The sequence below is a fragment of the Jatropha curcas genome, chromosome 11, assembly GCF_041381405.1.
Source record: "Jatropha curcas cultivar XTBG-Jc1 chromosome 11, XTBG_Jcur_1.0, whole genome shotgun sequence".
NCBI classification, from domain to species: Eukaryota; Viridiplantae; Streptophyta; class Magnoliopsida; order Malpighiales; family Euphorbiaceae; genus Jatropha; species Jatropha curcas.
Genome location: NC_143161.1, coordinates 7,051,085 through 7,069,234, shown reverse-complemented (window position 1 = coordinate 7,069,234; position 18,150 = coordinate 7,051,085). Strand labels below are relative to the sequence as shown.

The 18,150-nt window shown below is 35.4% G+C and overlaps 1 protein-coding gene across 4 annotated transcripts; it reads right to left on the bottom strand.

Annotated features, from left to right (window-relative positions):
* Positions 1-258: 258 nt before the first annotated feature.
* Positions 259-16,700, bottom strand: RST1 (ARM repeat superfamily protein). 4 transcript variants are annotated; one of them, XM_020678579.3, is made up of 25 exons: positions 16,121-16,700; positions 15,632-15,916; positions 15,460-15,543; positions 15,030-15,306; positions 14,313-14,563; positions 13,600-13,783; positions 13,270-13,457; positions 13,045-13,145; positions 11,364-11,439; positions 10,337-10,468; positions 10,146-10,227; positions 9,118-9,190; positions 8,542-8,707; positions 8,259-8,389; positions 8,085-8,176; positions 7,534-7,625; positions 7,246-7,458; positions 7,078-7,155; positions 6,221-6,403; positions 5,191-6,090; positions 4,809-5,105; positions 2,344-3,009; positions 1,802-1,952; positions 1,403-1,527; positions 259-788 (listed from the first exon to the last, which is right to left on the bottom strand). In XM_020678579.3, exons 1-25 carry the CDS (start codon positions 16,511-16,513, stop codon positions 429-431), a joined length of 5,580 nt encoding a protein of 1,859 aa, XP_020534238.1. In that variant the 5' UTR covers positions 16,514-16,700; the 3' UTR covers positions 259-428. The 4 variants fall into 4 exon arrangements, with proteins under 4 accessions (XP_020534238.1, XP_020534243.1, XP_020534241.1 ...); XM_020678584.3 differs by having other exon boundaries at positions 1,403-1,521; positions 16,121-16,698; XM_020678582.3 differs by having other exon boundaries at positions 2,344-3,003; positions 16,121-16,697.
* Positions 16,701-18,150: the final 1,450 nt, after the last annotated feature.

The following is an 18,150-nucleotide window of genomic DNA, read 5'->3' as shown; positions in this document are numbered from 1 at the left end:
AGATACAGCTATAGAGAGGATTTACAATAAAATATTTTTCTTATTGCCTTTAGTATTTGATAATTATATTTCTTGGTTTGTTCATTTTAAATTTGATGTTTTCTTTTTTTTAAAAAAAAAAAAAATTTGATTATAATTCACCATAGCACCGCGGTATAAATCTAAAATCCAATACATTTTAGGATAAACTGCTTGCGCTAAGCTTGACATTTTAGCAGAACAAGCCACTGGCCAAAACTCCATGCAGACCAGTAATGCTGTATGAGAACTGTCCAACACTCCCATTAATAAGACTTCATTTTCAATTTTTAAATAGAACAAACAAAACTAAGATTTGCAACTGACGTTCATAAGCTATTGTATCAAATTTCAGAGATAAACAAAAAGCTGATATTCCTATTAAGTTTCTTCTTCATATAAACAATGCCTCATTTAACCACCATGTTGGCAATCATGAGCTGCTTATCCAGCGGTAAATACTCTGTTAAAGATAAACATACCCGATGCATCACGCGCAATAGAAAAGCAACTGTGTCCTTTTCACTCTCGTCGATATTTTGCACACTACGTGCATCATCGACAACTATGCGGTTAACCCAATGGTATAGGCGTTCAGTTGATGTCCAAATATGAGAAGCGATTGATGTTGCAAGTATGTCCCAGTTCGGTTCTGTCAAGAGAGAGGTAAGAGTGACCGGCAGGTCACTCAATACTGTTGACCGGTCCAGAGTCAAAATGGGCATATATTTACAACAACTACCAGAAAGCAGACCAACAAAATGTAGTGCCTGCAGGAGAAAAGAACTGTCAGCCCAAACAAAATAGAGTTGGCGATTAAATAAAAACACACATTTTAAATAGAGCTGAATGATTTATAAAACCTGTAAACAAGAACAAGACTTGGCTATGAATCATATCAGTGCAAACCACAAGCCTTATTTGAATGGATTGGAGAAAATCTGCATTTAAGATCCCTTCCAAAGCCGACTAGTTTGGGTTTAAAATTTGGTTAGGCGACATTAACCAAAATGAATAGTGCCTTACCACGGTCAAAGGGTGCAATGGACAAATGACCCTTCATTATTGGCTAAATATCAAAGGAAAAAAGATTTATAAAATTAGAAAAAATCATTTGATATAAATAATATTTTCAACTCCGATCTCCCACTCCAGTCATTGCTTTTCTCTGTGTTACTTCAAACTCAAATTTTCTATATTCCCTTTTATTTCTATAAAGAGCATTATCTGTCTGTGCAGAAAAATTAGTCTGCACAACAATATTATGCTATGCTACTGAACAAACAAATCCTGCCATGCCTGTGTGCAAGAGTAGATGGTGAATAGTGTTGGAAACAATCTTGATCTGTTTTCCAACGAGTTGTGAAAAAGAACAGATCCCTACCGTGGAAGGATAACTTGATATACAGCTAATTTCAACAGCATCAACAAGCCACTGTCTTTTGACACTCCCCTCTGCACATTGCAAAGCCGCTAAAACTTCAAGAAGCACATTCCAAATACCTGCAACTATAGCAAGTTAAATTAAGCATGAAAGCATTCTCAGCAATAAATGCCTTTTAAATTTTTATTTTTATTTTTCATTTTGGGTGGGAGAAAGAAAAATAAAAAAAGAATAGGAATGAGAAAGAGAAACATAGCAACTCAAAGTTCAATTACCATTGCACATAAAATACTAATAACAATAATACTTTTTTCTAAGGAATTAATACCAACAATATTTTAATAATTATTATTTCATATTTATCCAATTACCACAACAAAACCATGCAGAGAAACTAACCATGAAACTTAGAGTTCAATATATAAGCTTTTAGCCTTCCGAGCTCAGACAATGGGATGGAACCAATCCTTACAAGCTTGGCTTTTGCTACAATCTTCTTTAGGACTTCATTAAATTGTCCATCACCTTGAACTAGATTTTCCAATGGAACCTGTGAGGTACATGAAACGAAAATATACCAAGTCATGAAACATAAAAGAAATTCAAATGACAACCTAAATTCAATAAAATCTTAATCATCAGCTAGTGGGATCGGCTGTGCATTTACAAATAAATTAACCGAATATCAGTTTAAGAAAAGAAAATTCCAAAATTTATTTCTTATAGAGACAGAAAAAAATTCATGTTCTTTCAAAAATGTTTACAAGCACAGGATTATATCTTATATAACTATAATAAATGTCTTCTTAAAAACTTTTACAACAGAAGACTCGATAAGTGATAATCACATGAACCAGATGTACATACAGGAGACAGGTGAAATGAGATAATTCAGAAAAGAAATAATCCACTATGAAAATAAATATAAACACAGTATTTACCTGCAAGAAATCCAATAGCCAATCCCTTCGAGCTTTTGCTAAGCATTTAATGAACTCATGCCACTCTTGTTCAGGGTGTAGCATACATGCTCCTAAGCTGGCAATTGATTCTGATGCAGGAAATAAAGAAAACAGCATCTCCATGCACTTTTCAACATTTAAGATGTATTCTGGAGAGCTGAGGGAAGCTTCTTCTAGGCACTGGCAGATACCTTTCCAGCATGACATTCTCAATGAAGTTTTCTGATCAGAGTTATAAATTTGTGGTGAACAATCTAAAGAAAAAAACTCAGTTATATCATCAAATAATTTTTGTAGTCTGGAACTAGAGAATATCTTTATGAGGTCAGCCAGATGTACAAGCAGACATGACTGCAGATTCAACTCTAGAGTCCTGAACCTAGGTAGCTCAGATAGTTCATCAAGGAAAATCAGGAGTGAATCAAAATGGTTTGCATGAGCAATTGAGAAATGAAGGCATTCCTCCCTAAGGGATCTCTTCTTAAAAGCTGAATCTGGTGGTAACAACTCAGAAACTCGAGCCTCGTATCTCATACAGCGCTTGATGATCGATCCCCAATCCATGGTTGGCAATCTGGGAGCTCCTACAAGACATCTCAAAACAGTTGCAACTGTGCCAACATGTGGAATAGCACCTGCCTGAAACTTGGAAAGTTGAGAAAAATTAGAAAGTTCAATCATTAGAGCATTCAAACATTATTCTCTGAATGCATAAGAAATAAGTTCCCTGAAAATATTCAACAAAGATCATGACCGACACCATATATGATTTTGATCAGCAAAGTACTATACCAAGCAACAGAATGTTGCAACAATTAACAGTTGAACTCTGTTTTTATTATTATTATTATTATTATTATTGTTGTTGTTGTTACTAATACTACTACTACTACTACTACTACTACCACTTTAGACAAAAGTTGAAGAACATCTCTGTCACAGACATATACAAACACTAAGTAGCGGTTGGTTACTGTTCTAGCAAGAACAATAGGCCAAGGTGAGAGGAGTTTGCACAACCCACTTTCTGCAGATACCCTTTTGTATATTCGTAGCCCCAATAGCAACTCCACCAAGCTCATGGATAATATGGAGTTATGGACTAACAATAATGTTTTTCTTTCAAGGAAATTAGGACAGGGCTATGCCCCTCGAGGCCATGAGAAAAGCAAATTCAAAAAAAGACATGAAAGCATAAATAAAATAAGATATATATTTCCTTTTTTTTTTTCAGATAAAAAAATATATTAATAAATAAGGGTGTACACTATGGAGGACAAGAAATCCCCATACAACAAGAGACACAACTAGCAAGAAGATACATAAAACACAAGTTCAACATAAAATATGTATATTTTCCCTTTCCTCATCTAATGATATGCCATAAGCACGGTATGCTTTCCACTGTTCGTGAATCAACCTTTCCTTCTCCTCTTTCCACCTAGAATTACAACACAGTCCGATATCTTGCAAAAGATAAAAGGGAAAACCTGTTCTCTTCTCTTTCATTGTACTTTGCATCATTCTGTTCTTCCACATAAAAAAGTTTAATGGCCAATGTGAAGCAGACTGATTTCTTTGTCTATGAAGTTAGATTTTGATTTTGCTCCAAACTTTGGAGCGACAGAATTCAAATTACTTCTGAAACTGTATAAAACATTATAACTTTATGAGAGAAGTTAGTATCTAAATCTTTCTCCCTCGCTATTCAGCCAAATGTAGGGCCAAGTTATGCTCAATCATTGGCAATATATTAACTTCACCATCAACAGAAGCCACATAATTTTAAATTATCTTGTTCCTCAGCACCTCATATTAACTGTTCCTCACTAGCCCTTTTCTAGACTAACTAAATTTGCACACAATCGAACTTCTTATCAATGTATTCATGTCTAATTTAAAGGATTACTGGAGCACAATATATTCAACTTATACTCCTCATTAAACATTTGATTGCTTAAATAACAGACTACTTGTCTTGCAGCCAAAACAGCCAACATTCTATCTTGCAACCATTCCTTTAAACAAATAAATTTACCTATAGAAAAATAACAAATTTATAAATCAAAAGTGCTGAAACAGTTTGCAACTAACAAAAATTTTATGTTGACTTCTCACTGAGCATATAACAATACAGAGAGAAAGAGCTCAACATAATGATACTCACTAACAAAGAGAACCAATTTTAAATTTGCAGATATCATGTTAAAGAACAATGTATGTTTACATCAGCATGCAGTCAGGTATGTGCAACATATACATATATGCATATATACCAACATAGAAATACATATCCACATTTATTGCATCTGAAGTTATCAAAGAGTAAAGGTAGAGGTTAAAAACTTGTATAATTTTAGATCAAGGCAGTTAAAAGATAGGAATAAAACTGTAGATAAGCATTGTATAATGGTATCACAGCAGATTAGTAGCAATGGACCTACAGCAGAATAATTCAGATGCATTAGCCACAAAGATAGCTTCATAACCAAATTATCCTCAGAAAAACTGTGAGAAACCATTTTGGAATGAGCAACATCAGTCTGAACATTGTTGTCAACATTTAGTACTTCCTTGGACCACAGAAAATTTCGGAGGAACGAAACTGCCCAAGCTGCATTTTGTTTCATTTGAAGATCATCACAATTTTGAGCTACAAGGAATATCTCTTGGATCAATGCCGTCAAATTTGGTTCACAAATAGGGTTTGAGAGTAAAGGCCCTAAGATATAAGCAGATTCCTGTCAAGCAAAATTTACAAGAACTGTTATATGAAGACAGCCATATCTCCTCATACCAAAATATCAGGAGAGGATATGATCAGACCTTTTGTTCATAACCAGTCTTCACTGAAGATGAGAAATGATGGCTAGGAAATAAAATTCCTGCACTGGCTCCCATAGCATTAACTACTCCAAGCATCCCACCCAAATGAACAAGAGCAGGGAAAGGATTAGAGTAGCATTTCCTAAATAATTCCAATAAACTTTTTATGCGTTCAACTTCAATAGGATGCACAGCTTCATTCAGAACAAAGGCAAGAAGGCTTCCTGCTCCAACGCATGCTGCCATCAACAAGCTCTGATGAAAAGTGCCAGACTTTTTAACAGATGCCAACTCAGATATTAGCTCAATATAGCCATTCACTAGATGATCCAACTCATTATCATTCATCAATTCCAACCTGTGGCAGAAAGCCATAACAACAGGAAGTGCAAGACAAGATCCTACAGATAAAACTCTATCCACTCCTTTGCTGGAAAAACCAGAATTAGTTTTTAGAGAGTCTACATGTGGAATCCATGATACAATCAAGTCTTTTATCTTAAATACAACATCATGTGCTCCAGCTCTGTATATTGCTCCAACAGAACTCCCCAAGCCAATGACAACTCCAGCAACACCCCAAATATCTTCCTCCAAATCATCACACTTATCCACAAACAGCTCAGAAGACATATTGGTCTCCACATCATCAACACCTGGGAGCAAGTATGCAGACAAGCTTTCTAGAATATCATGAGAAGCTTTACTAAGCTGACTTGTCATCAGAAGTAAAGCCCTAACTACCTTCCACAGTAAGGTAATTTCTTGAATCTTGTAGTTTTCTCCATCCCTGTCAGTGCTATCAGCAGGATCAACCCTGGTAAGTAGATCTTGGCATGAAAAGCCCAAGCCAACCCCACAAGCTCCTTTGACAAGGGTGCTTTTGCTAGCACACAAAACCTAAAAGCACAAAGTCTCAATAAATACATCTCACTAAAAAATACAATAAAAAATCTCTGATACTGCAACCATTCTCTAGATAGATTAAAACAAAACATATGAAAAAAGTAGCGGAGCAAGATTTCCATGCCTCAATAAGTCCAGTGATATTCTGAAATTTCTGCTTATGATCAGTTGCATGTAGGCAACTTGAGATCAATCCAAGAGATATTGCAGCTGACCATTGGCGATGTTCATGTTGATGTTGGAACAACCAATTCAACAGAAACTTTGAAGCAGTTGATTTGACAGTATGGGCAGATGGAGGCAAGACCTGTCAGAAAAAGGCAAGAAAAGCCAAACAATGAATTGAACAAAGTATGTCATTATGAATCTAGTTTCTTAAAGAAACACACTGCTAATTGGATGAAGATCCACACCAATAATTCAAAGTGCTAAGCAGAGCTTCAAAAGGATAAGACAATGTTGTAAAATGAGCGAGGAAGTCTGCACTAGCCTGGCCAAGCACATCATGGGCAGTGGAAATTGGCACAACCTGCAAGCTAAAGGCCAGCAGTAGGCCACAATGGACCATGCGATTTTGTGTGCCCATGTGGTTTGGGCACTGCCGACTCATACATTGAATTTTATATTGCTGATGTATAGAAAATTTTATTTGTGTAGCATGCTCTTTAATCTCATAAAAATTATATTTTATATATTTCCTTTTGTCCAAAAATTTTCAGGTAAAATTAAAACTATAAAGACCCATTAACCATTTCAAACTAAGGGGGTGTGGCTGGTCCAGGCCTGGGAACAAACTCCCTGTGCAAGCCATTAGGGGCCATGCAGGGTGGATCTCAATGTCCATGAACAAGTATATAGCCTATATTATATTTTCAAGGATTTGGTGACTGTTATACATCTCTTAGACTCGCATGGTCAAGACATTATAAGCATTCAGACTATGAACTCTAGAGAAATCAACAATCATATTAAATTTCTTACCGCACAGAGCGCACCAACAGCCAGCGTAATATTTTCAGCACATCTTGGGATAGATTCTTCAGCAAGTCGAATCATAGTCTGCACGACCAACTCAGTTAAATTACCTGTCCAGATAACCACAATACAAATGCAGAATTATAGAAGTAATGAGAGAAAACTCTAGGGTACCTTCAGAATCATGTTAGCAGCTTTAGAAGTTTTATCTAATGCAACAGATGCTGCTTTTGCATCAAGTGATAAGATATTAGCTCTCATCCAACGTCGAATGAAGGCTTTCCATGATTGCAGTGAAAGAAGCGCAACAAAAATGTTCCTTGAGAGGTGAAGAGAAGAAGCTATTTCCACCATTGCATTTTCATATGCAGCATGGACATCTGATACCTGGACAGCAAGTAATGCAGACTTAAAAACATGGTAAATTCTGAAGAAACGAACTTCACCATATGATAATCTTACTCTTGATGTCCCTAGGTTGTTCGCATCCCTAGGGGTAAAGGCAAGGCATAACAGGGCTGCACCAGGTAGCTTCCCAGGATTTCTTTTTTCCTCTGCACATTTGGTGCTTATTTGATTAGCTGTAAACGTCTCATATAAGAAGACTCACAACAAGCAATATTTAATAAGTCACCCTTTGTAAACTAAAGACGACTATCAAGTATCACCTTGGCCTCTAAATGCGTATATTCATCAAGATATTAGTCATCTCTGCAGAACCTAATATCTCACTACACAGTCTCCCCCCTTTATCTTTTTGGTTCTTTTATGGAGGGCAAAAAAAAAAAGTTATCACTTTATCTTTTTAACCAATTTTCCCTCTCATTCTATCAGATCAGGTCACTCTCGTGAAACTTTTCATAGATTATCTTTTCCCCTTTTCTTTTTGGGGGGGGGGATTTCTCTTTTGGGAGAGTGGGGGATTGGTATTTGTGGGGGAGGAGGGATGGAATTCACATAGAAAACATTAATGAATCTTTTAAGTACCACACCAATATCACCAACTACCATACCTGAAGAGAAGAGAACCTGGGGAAATACATCCAGCAATTTCTCAATCTTGCTTCCAACGATTTTTTTCTCCTTCACCAATCTTCGCCTATTACTGGAGAAAACGAAACCTCCATTTTAGTGTCAATTTCACATATTCCAGCATATTAAGCAGTAAAAATAGATAAACCCTCTACATGTGTTCATATGTTATGATCTTGACTTGAAATCCTTCCATGGCCTTGAGTACATCAACATCTGTCTCGCATAAAAGCAACTCCATGTTCTCCCTCTTGAAATCTGGAAGTCCTTTTTCTATTCGTGAGACCTAGTAAATCATCATATAATTTAGAGAAAATTCTTCCAGATCTATGAAATAAGATAAAAGATAGCAGAGAGAACAAACATCTTTGGAGTAAAATGTGAGTGGTTTGAAGTGATCAAAATCAAGAAAGGAGTCCATTAGTTCACAAATTTCACCTCATATTGGGATAAGGCCTGAAATGCAGAGGCCCTCGCCTTTGCCCATTGTATCACATGACTATCTTGCGTGGACGCAATATGCCACAAAATCTGCAAAACATTTCTTGAAGTTTCTGGGTATGCTTCCGCATCCATTGCACCCCATCTCAGAAGAAGGCATATGCTGTGTGAGCAAAAACCACACAGTACATTTAATCAGCAATTATCTTTGCACATATAATTGGTGAAAGATTAGTGAAAATTGTAGAAGCTTGAATTACCCTCAACACACAAACGGACCAAGTAGAAGAAAGAGAGAGATAATTCAGAAGAAGCAATGCCATGACTAAGAAAATCATTATCCTAGCAGGGAAGTCAATAATAATAGATTATCACAGCTCTATCGTCTCATAATTGGGATTCTTCTCCATCTTTCTTAGAAAGAGGATGTGCTAGGCCATAAAAGGCTAGGCGATCCATTAGGCTAACCTATCATTCACTTCTATCGCAATTGGACAATGGTTTTGTTACAAAATCTGCAATTCGAACATAAGCCTTAACTTTAAGTATCAGCTGATACTAACAATTGCATACCTTTGGGCAAGAAATGGGTCAGAGGAGTACTCTAGTACATGCTTTGCAATGACATCCCAGGCAGTATAAAAATCTGCATATATATATATATATATATATATATATATATATTAACAAAAAAATTTTAATACAAATGTTTAATTTATACCTTTAAGCACATGTAAAGGCACATGCAAGTTCGTAAAGAAAAAGAATTGAAATATTTTCAGAAGAGGAAATAAAATAGACCCTTGTGCTGCAAATAAAAAAGCACATTTGATTTCTTAAAGAAAACAACTGAAATGTTTTCAAAAAACAAAGTAAAATAATCTCATCTCTGATGTTTGCAGTATTCGTTGTGAGAATTTCCATTCTCAAATTCTGTATACATACAATTGAAAGAACTAAAATTTGCCAAATAACATCATTAGAGAAAAAAACTGTCTCAATATGTTGTTCAAAAAAATTTTTAAATATTTTTCAAAGAAAGCTTACTATTGATTTTAAACTAAGGATGTTTATCAGCGATGAATAGCACTACTAAATCTATGCAAAGAGACGCAACCCACAGATTCATATTGAGAAATGCTAAGAGGTCATTGTAAGAAAGAGAGGCACGGGAGTCTCTATTCGCCATCTAGTTTGAGGGGTCAGCCTCTCCTTTTCCAGAAAGTTAGAGATAAGCAATAAAGTAAGGACTAGACAGCAAAAAAAATAGCTTCCCATTCACATCAGCAAGTGTGAAACACAGCTAAAGCCACCTCAATCTGCCTTTTGGATATGAATTGTTAGACATTCAAAGTCAAACACACTATCATGGCTTGCCGAGCAGACAATTGAATTGGAAGTTCAAAGTAATTACTCCAAAGGACAGTTGAACTCTCAAGAAATACTTGGTGGAAGAGATAAGTACCAATAAGCATTATATCGTGAAAGTTCTCAAAGATAGTATGAAAAGAGCAAAAGAAGGCACTTTCAAAGTCAAATCTGTCTTTGAGAAGCAAACAAGAAACAACAAGAATTTTCAGTTAGAGCACAATCAAGATTACCAATTACATCAGCTTCACACAGATGGGCAAGGCTTTGTAAACCGAGGGCTTGAATAATAGGATCCCGGCTCTCAATGCAAGCCTATTACAAAAATTTATGAAAAAGAAAAACGAAATTAAAAAAACAAAGATGCCTAAATCCTACATTCATAGGACATTGCAAAACCATATATCTAATATTTGATCCATACCGAAACGGATAAGATAAGGTCCACACCCCTATCGGGATTTTTTCTGCAAACATCTCGAATGGAAGTTGCCAGACTTAAACAGACATGTCTCTCAGAGTTGAAATCTGTGAATCCCTTTGGAAGTAACACCGCCTAAATGTCAATGACCAAATTACAATTAGAGCACATCAATATAGCAATAGGAACTCAGGAAAAGAGGGGAAGGCAATAAAGCTCAAGGAAGAGGAAATGCAGTTTCGTATGCATTAGCATCTTCTTGTGAAGCCTAAAGTTGTATATACTTTCATAGAAATCAATTACAAATAATTTTTTAAGCATCATACTTTTCCACAGTTCTACCCAATACTTTGCTCCCATCATAAGCCTCTAGCAAGTAACCAAATTTACTCCTTTAAGCCAAACTTACTTTGAATTGCATCTATCATGCATGTCATTCAATTCAGTTTGATTATAATTGAACCTTCTGAGACTTGGAGAAACGGGAAAAAAAAAAGATAAAAGGGTCTAACCCATCATTGAAGGCTTGATTTATCATAGATTAATACTTTGCAATTATGCATTATAGTACATGGAATAATCTTGATAACTTAAAAAAAGTATAGAAAGCTAAAATTATATTCAAATAAATTATTAAAGTACCAAAGAGTTCCATACGCAGGTTTTATTTATAAACAAGTATCCATTGCAAAGGTACTAGGTGTAATAAATTCATGTTTTTTGCAAAACCCCACCCCAGTCTATACTTTCCAATGATTTTAAGGTCATTGATTAATGTATGTCAAACTCTTTAATTTTCCACAACTGGAACTGTTTGTCAAATGATGTGCAGCACTGAAGTCAAACTATTTGACAGCCCAAGCTCTCTTCAATCACATTTGGGTTGCACTTTTTTAAATTTACTGCGTGCTGTAGCCTCAACTCAAATGTTGATGTCTAGATTGTTCCAAAATTTGTGTCCAATTTCCTAAACAATAAAAAGGAAAATTTGCCATTTATCGAAATGCTAACAAGTCAAAGAGAATCTTACCTGCAGACTGCCAAAGGCACGGTCATTAATCACCCAGGTCTGACAAAGTAAACGAGCTCCTGTGGCGTACAACACTCTGATACAAGAAGAATTACAGTAAAATCAATGTAGAAAGGGAACAAATGTGAAGCTATCATAGAAAAACAAAATACAATAGTTATTAGGCTATAGGAATTTTAAATTACTTGCCCATACTACAAGTATAATTAAAAATGAGAATTTACTAGTACATGACATAAAAAAAATCCAATGACCCTAAATCCCTAATCATACATATAATAAAGGGCTCAAGCGTAAGCAGCCTCAATTATATACATTTCACATGTGGACTCATATGCTTGAATAGTGAGATAAATATGCAGCATAGATAGAGTACTACACTGGCACACTTCTTGAACAATAGATACAACATCAGTAACAACTCAAATGGGTAGCAAGTACAAACCAGTTGAAAGGACCATCATGTCTCCATTGATTCTTTACAAGCATCAAGACAAATGGTAAGACAGATGACATGACACAAACCACATCAAATGAAACACCAAAGTGATAAATATCATGAGCACACCATAAGATGCCAAAACAACAGGAAGCATTGAAACCACATAATCAACAAGGCAAGCCAGCAAGAACTTCACAATTAGTGTTGGAGATATCAAATGCAGTCTGCATACCACTAACCTCTTGGTGGACAGAAAAGTTAAAGCACATATCATAATCACAGACCTATTATATCAGTAAATTGATTCAGTTGTTTAATAATATAATTTTAACATCACTATCATTGAATCCTCTCCGCCTATCCTAAAGTGGCTGGCCTCAGGTGCAAACATGGTCACATTCTTTGCAAACATAGAGATATACGCTCTTAAAAAAAGGAAAATAGGTATGAACAAGAGTAAAGATGTGAATTGCAAATCAATGGCATGCTGTAGTAATAACTCATAGTCACGAACCAAACAATTCCAAACAACCAAAAATGAAACTGATGCGTACAGGTGGAAAGGATACATAAAGCTGAAGCACATACTGATAATTTAATAAGCATGAGCCTAACAAGAAATTCATTTTGGACAAAATAGATACAGCTTTATAGGCTCAATTAATCATAACCCCAAAAAGAGTAATCAAAGACCATCCATTGGGAGTAGCATAATCTCAAGAAACCAATGACTCCAGGTAGAACTGCTTCATAAGAACACCAAAAATGTGTCATACATTCCTTAATAAAGACACTCATCAACAAGAAGAACAACATGGAGGCAAGGCAGAGAATGAGATGAATTTAATTTCTTTATCTTTCTTTTTAATATTATAGGTCAAAATATTAATTTCTTTTTTTTTATTAGACCCAGGGCTGGCACTGGTTGGGAAAATGGAAAACTATTAAGTGTGAATTAGATACACCTGAATGAGATAGAACAAGAATACATCATTACCCCTTTTTTCTAATTTTACAAAACTAAAAATTCAAAAATCAAGCTTAAGTTCCTCGTTTTGCCAAAGAGAGCATGATTTAGTCACCCATCAAACATAAATATCATCCACCCCATAACGGGGTCCAACAATCACCAAAATATGCAATGCCATAAAGATGGTCCACTAAAATGCTTGAAAATAAAAACTTAATGAGGAAAATTGAGAATGAAGCGATAAATCATGAGTTATAGAGAGTACACACGGTTGTCCATTCTTCTGAAGCATTGGCAGAATAGTCTGAATTATGAGAGGTACCATCATAGAATGTGAAGCCAGTGATGGAAGCACTACCAAGAGTTTTGGCTGAAACAAAAAGGTCTGTTTTTCAAAAAGACAGATAGATAGAGAAAACATAAAAGGAAAAGTTTGGTAGACTCTTGCATCAACTTGCAAGATTCTTAATGCCAGGAAAAGTAGAAATACTCACCATCATATCCCGGTAACTAATATCATATTTGGTGAAGATGTTGCAGTAAAATAGAATGGCTAGCAACAATGGAACTCCCTGCTTGGGATCCATAACACCAACTGCAGCCAACAGATCTAATGCAACACTTTCCAACGACTGATGCATCACCAAAATACTAGTAATTGCACCAAGCAAGGGGGGCATTTCTACAAGATAAGTAGTTGGGATGATGCATTTCTACAAGGTAAATAGTTGGGATGATATGAATATAACTAAAAGAACTTTACTCACCCAAAAAATGAAAAGAAAAGAAAAGAAACAAATCAAGATAATCTATGAGATCTTTACCCTTTGAAAATGTTTCGTGAGACCGAGAGATGGGTAGAGAGGATTTTCTTCTGTCAGTGATCCAAAAACAGTGGTCTCTTATTTGAGAAGCCCAGGTTATTGCTAGATCTTGCATTTCTTTGGCATCAAGTTTATCACTAGAAGCAAAATGTACAAAGAAGGAAGTTGACCATGAAAATTGGTCCTGAAAAGCATAGCACACAAAAACTCTCAAAACTTCAATCACCATGAATTAGAAAAGGTGCAATTTTTTTTCCGTTTCCTCCACCATTTTCCCCCTTTTTTCACCATTTTTTCCCCTTTTTTACAGTTAAATAGTAAAGAAAAAACTTGCAACTTTATCTTAATCACCTCAACCAAATAAGTCATAATATAAATTAAGTGAAATTGGCTACACGAATCCTATGCACCATTCTGCTATCAAATGCAATTTTAGTATCACCACATAAATACATTGTCATTTTCATATTTGAATGTAAACCAAAGAAAATCAATTCATACTAGAGTTGAATATCAATTAAAATTAAACAAAATAAACTTAAAAGTCACCTTGTTTTTTTTTTATTATTTTTTTAAGAGCTGGGGTGAGGAAAAAAAAAAAAGGCAAAAGACTGCACCCAAGAACTTAATTATCAGAATTCCAACAAACCTTCACCAGGAAAATAGTTTGGCAAATAACACTAGCAACAAAAACAACAATGATAATACTAAACCTGAAACCACAGATGCCGCAAAAGTCTATAGACAATAGATCCAAGTGAGCTGACAGATTGTGATCTTTCTTCCTTGACTGGTTCAATCTTTGGTGATCTGAACAGTTGTACTAGAAGCTTTTCTAACATGACAAGCAAATCAGTTGCTGCTCCTTTAACAGATCTAGAGGTCGATGACATGAGATTGATGACAGGAAATGTGAGTAATAGCTCCTCATTCAAACTACATTTGCTTCTATCAGATGCATCTTCTGTGAAATAAATAGAGAATATGTCATCTGAGCAGGGTAGCAGTACATGAGCAAAATAAGAGTAAAGACAAGGAGGAACGTAAACCAGAACTAAGGAAGAATAGTCAGTTCATTCATCTTTTAAAAAATAAATAAATTGCTGCAATATCAAAGTTACTATTACAAATGCAAAACATAAAATGAAGCAGAAAATTACACAGTAAATATTAGAAGTTATTAGCAAAGCAGGGATAGCAAGAAAGTTAGGCCTTGCCAATCTGAAAAATTAAATGGTGTATTTTATGCTTGCAAGGCTTATGAAAGGAGCATAAAACTGAAAGATATGAGATGCAATTCAGATCGATAATTGTATCAATTCCACCACATAAGTCAGCAAAAAGAGATGATGTAAAACAGTGGTTTTGTTATAATATATGATATGTCAAACGTTTATTGCATATGACTAGGCGAAGTTGAATGAACATACCATTTTCACTTTTCCACTTTACAAGGAAGATGAGGAATTTCAACAAAGAGAGTTGTTCATGCTCAAGCTCAGATTGAATAAGGATAAAAAATAAGGATAGCATTATTGACGACAACTCAGGTATATAACGCAAGGTAAGATCTTTCTGAATGACAAACAACCCCTTCACTAGTTCAACAATTGGTTCAGTACAACCAGAATTTCCATGAAGACGTGTTAATAATGAAAGGATAGTCTCTGACAATTCCATGCCAAACAATTGAGCCTCAGGAACCAGCTGTTAACAAGAGATGAAACAAATAACAGATTAGTCGAGACAATTTAAACTAATGATGATGGCGCAATTAAAGTATAGTTAGCAGAAAGGAAATGACAAAGGAACAAGCGATTGCATTAAAGGTTGCTCCAAACTAGAGTTGTTAAAACATACCAATCCAATTCTAACCAAATGTCTCAAAGCCACTGTATACGCATCAACTATGCATTCCAAAAAATAATAAGAGTCCGTAAGTTCCTGCATTTTATCAATAAATGGAAATCAAATAACTACAAGATTACAGAGAAACTAACAAAAAGGACAATCTTTAGACAAGTATACTAACATTCGAGTTCTTGTGTGGTAAACACTTGAGGCAGCCCATGAGAAGCTTAAAAACTGGAATTGCCTCCTTAGGAAAGGAACAACAAAATGACGCCAGACATGATATTAATTGCCTTGCAAACAAAGATGATGAAGAATCTGAAAAGGGTATCCGCAGAATGGAAAAATTCACAAAAGGTCTTAAGAATTCGCAAACTTCCGCGGTTCCCAACCGCCTACTCTGTACCATAAACAGTAAAACTTGCCGTAGCAATTCAGACTGAACCTCAGTTCTGGATGATAAAATCTGCATTTCAAAACCTTTAGCATCAGCATTCAAGTTCTTCAGTAATTCAACTAACACATTTCCGTATCAAAATTAAATTTTTTATTTCCATTTTTATAGTCTACATTTTATCCAACAAACAACATATTAGAACATAAGAATTCCAAAATAACTTCAAGGAAATGTCATGCTATCCATAACTGAAGTCCAGAGCAGTTCACTGACCTTAACAAACGGATGATTATCGTGGGAACCAAATTGCCGTGACCCGTGATTCCTTTCAAACCCGATCCGAGCGAGGAATCCCAGTCCTTTAACAAATAAACCAACGAATTTCGGGTCTGCACCTTCGAGTGCAGATTGAAGCTCCAGAAACCCGCGAGAGATATCCAATTTAGAATCCGAGACAAGGCGACAGAGCTCGCGAACCGTTTGGTCGACGACGGCGGGAGATGAGGAGTGGAGACACTGAGAGATAGCTTCTCTTCCGGAATCGGATTCCGGGTCAAGGTAAGCCGGAGCTGATCGGAGCTTCGAGAATATTGAAATTACCGCGAACTTTTGGAGGGAGGGTTGCGGGACCCGGATTTTTTCGAGTAGGGGAGTGTAGGAATCCATTGCTGCTGCACTGACCACTGAGAGAGAGCACACAAAAGAAAACGAAAGGAGATTCTACGCTGCGTTTTTGAAACCAAACGATGCGTTTAGCTATTGAAATTTTGGCGGTGTTTTCTTCCATGTGAAGCAGAGAAGCAGCATTGTATTTCTTTTGTTTTTGAAATTTTGAAGAAAATATTTTTTTGAAAATCAGTAAAATAAATATCTGCTTAATTGATAACAAGTCAAAAACCGCAAAAGGAACACTCATACAATAAGAATGGTTTGCTTGTACAACTGATTATAGCATCACCTCTTGTCAGCTATGGACAAAAGTTTATTTTGCAAACTCTAAACGCACTTCTAAAGTCTCTCTTTCAAATATAAACATACATGTATTTCTTACTTCTACTAATCAAAAAAAGGAGACCTAAATATTTTCCATGGTCCAAATGGTTAAAAACACCAAGGATATTGCACAAGCACTTTTATCAAAAGAAGAAACATTAGAACTATAAAAATTAGTAACTTGCCTATAAGCTAACACGTAACTAGCTAAATACTATTCGCGTATTACACTCCCTATAATTTGCTTTGGAGAATAAAAAACCAATGTCAGCAAAAGAGCAAATGAGAGACTCTTGGGGTCTTGGCCCAGTCCTTCTAATACGAGAACCATCCAAAAAAACCACCTAGCTTTAGCCTTTTGAAAAATGACCAATATGCTCTTTTGAATTTGTGCAAAAAATTCTTGTGGCCTCTTTTATTTTCAAAATAATTTTGTGGCCCCTTAAAATTATAAAATTATTAATATCACACCCTTATTAATCCGGTCAGCAACACGTCTAAATACAAATTCTATCTCTGCACGGTGAATCTCCTTTAAATATTCTCAAATGTCATTTTAAGTCATTAAAAATATTTTTTATTATTAAAATAATTAAAATATCGTTAAAACTTATATTTTTTGGATTTTGAATATCCAACCAAACTAATCTTATCTTTCCTTTCTAGACAAGGAATCAAAATGAACGATAAATGGAGAAAGAACAATAATTTACAGATTTGAAAAACAGTAAACCCATATATCAAACTCATTTACAGTCTCAAATTATATTGTTATTATTAAAAGAATATTATAATCTTGCCTTCTGACGCGGAACCCTATGGAAATTTATTCCAAGAACTCTATGACAAGATTTGGAAGAGATCAAAGATCAAACTAAACCCTCCCCTATGGCACCCCTCGTTTATAAAGAAATAGAAACACCAATAATAGAGTAAAAGAATAAGATAAACGTCATAAGTAAATTGATAAGTTTACCTTGATTCTTGATGCAATAAGAGGAATGCAATCTCACACTCTCTCCAAAGCAAAGAACACGCCTAAGCATGAAAGAAGAATTTATATTTCATTGATTGATTGTATGTACAATATAACAAGCTATTTACACTAATTCTAAGAGATCCAGATCCTTAAAGGATTTAGATTAGTTAGTCGAGTCTATCGTGCCAAAGCTACTAATGCTAAGAATGCTTCGCCCTGACTAGCTAGTAAGGGAAGGTAGGTAAGGCGGATCTAGGGAGTCTTTACTTCTTCGACTTCTTATTCATAGTTGAGATACTCCCAACCTCCACCAGAAAGCAGCACCGGAGTG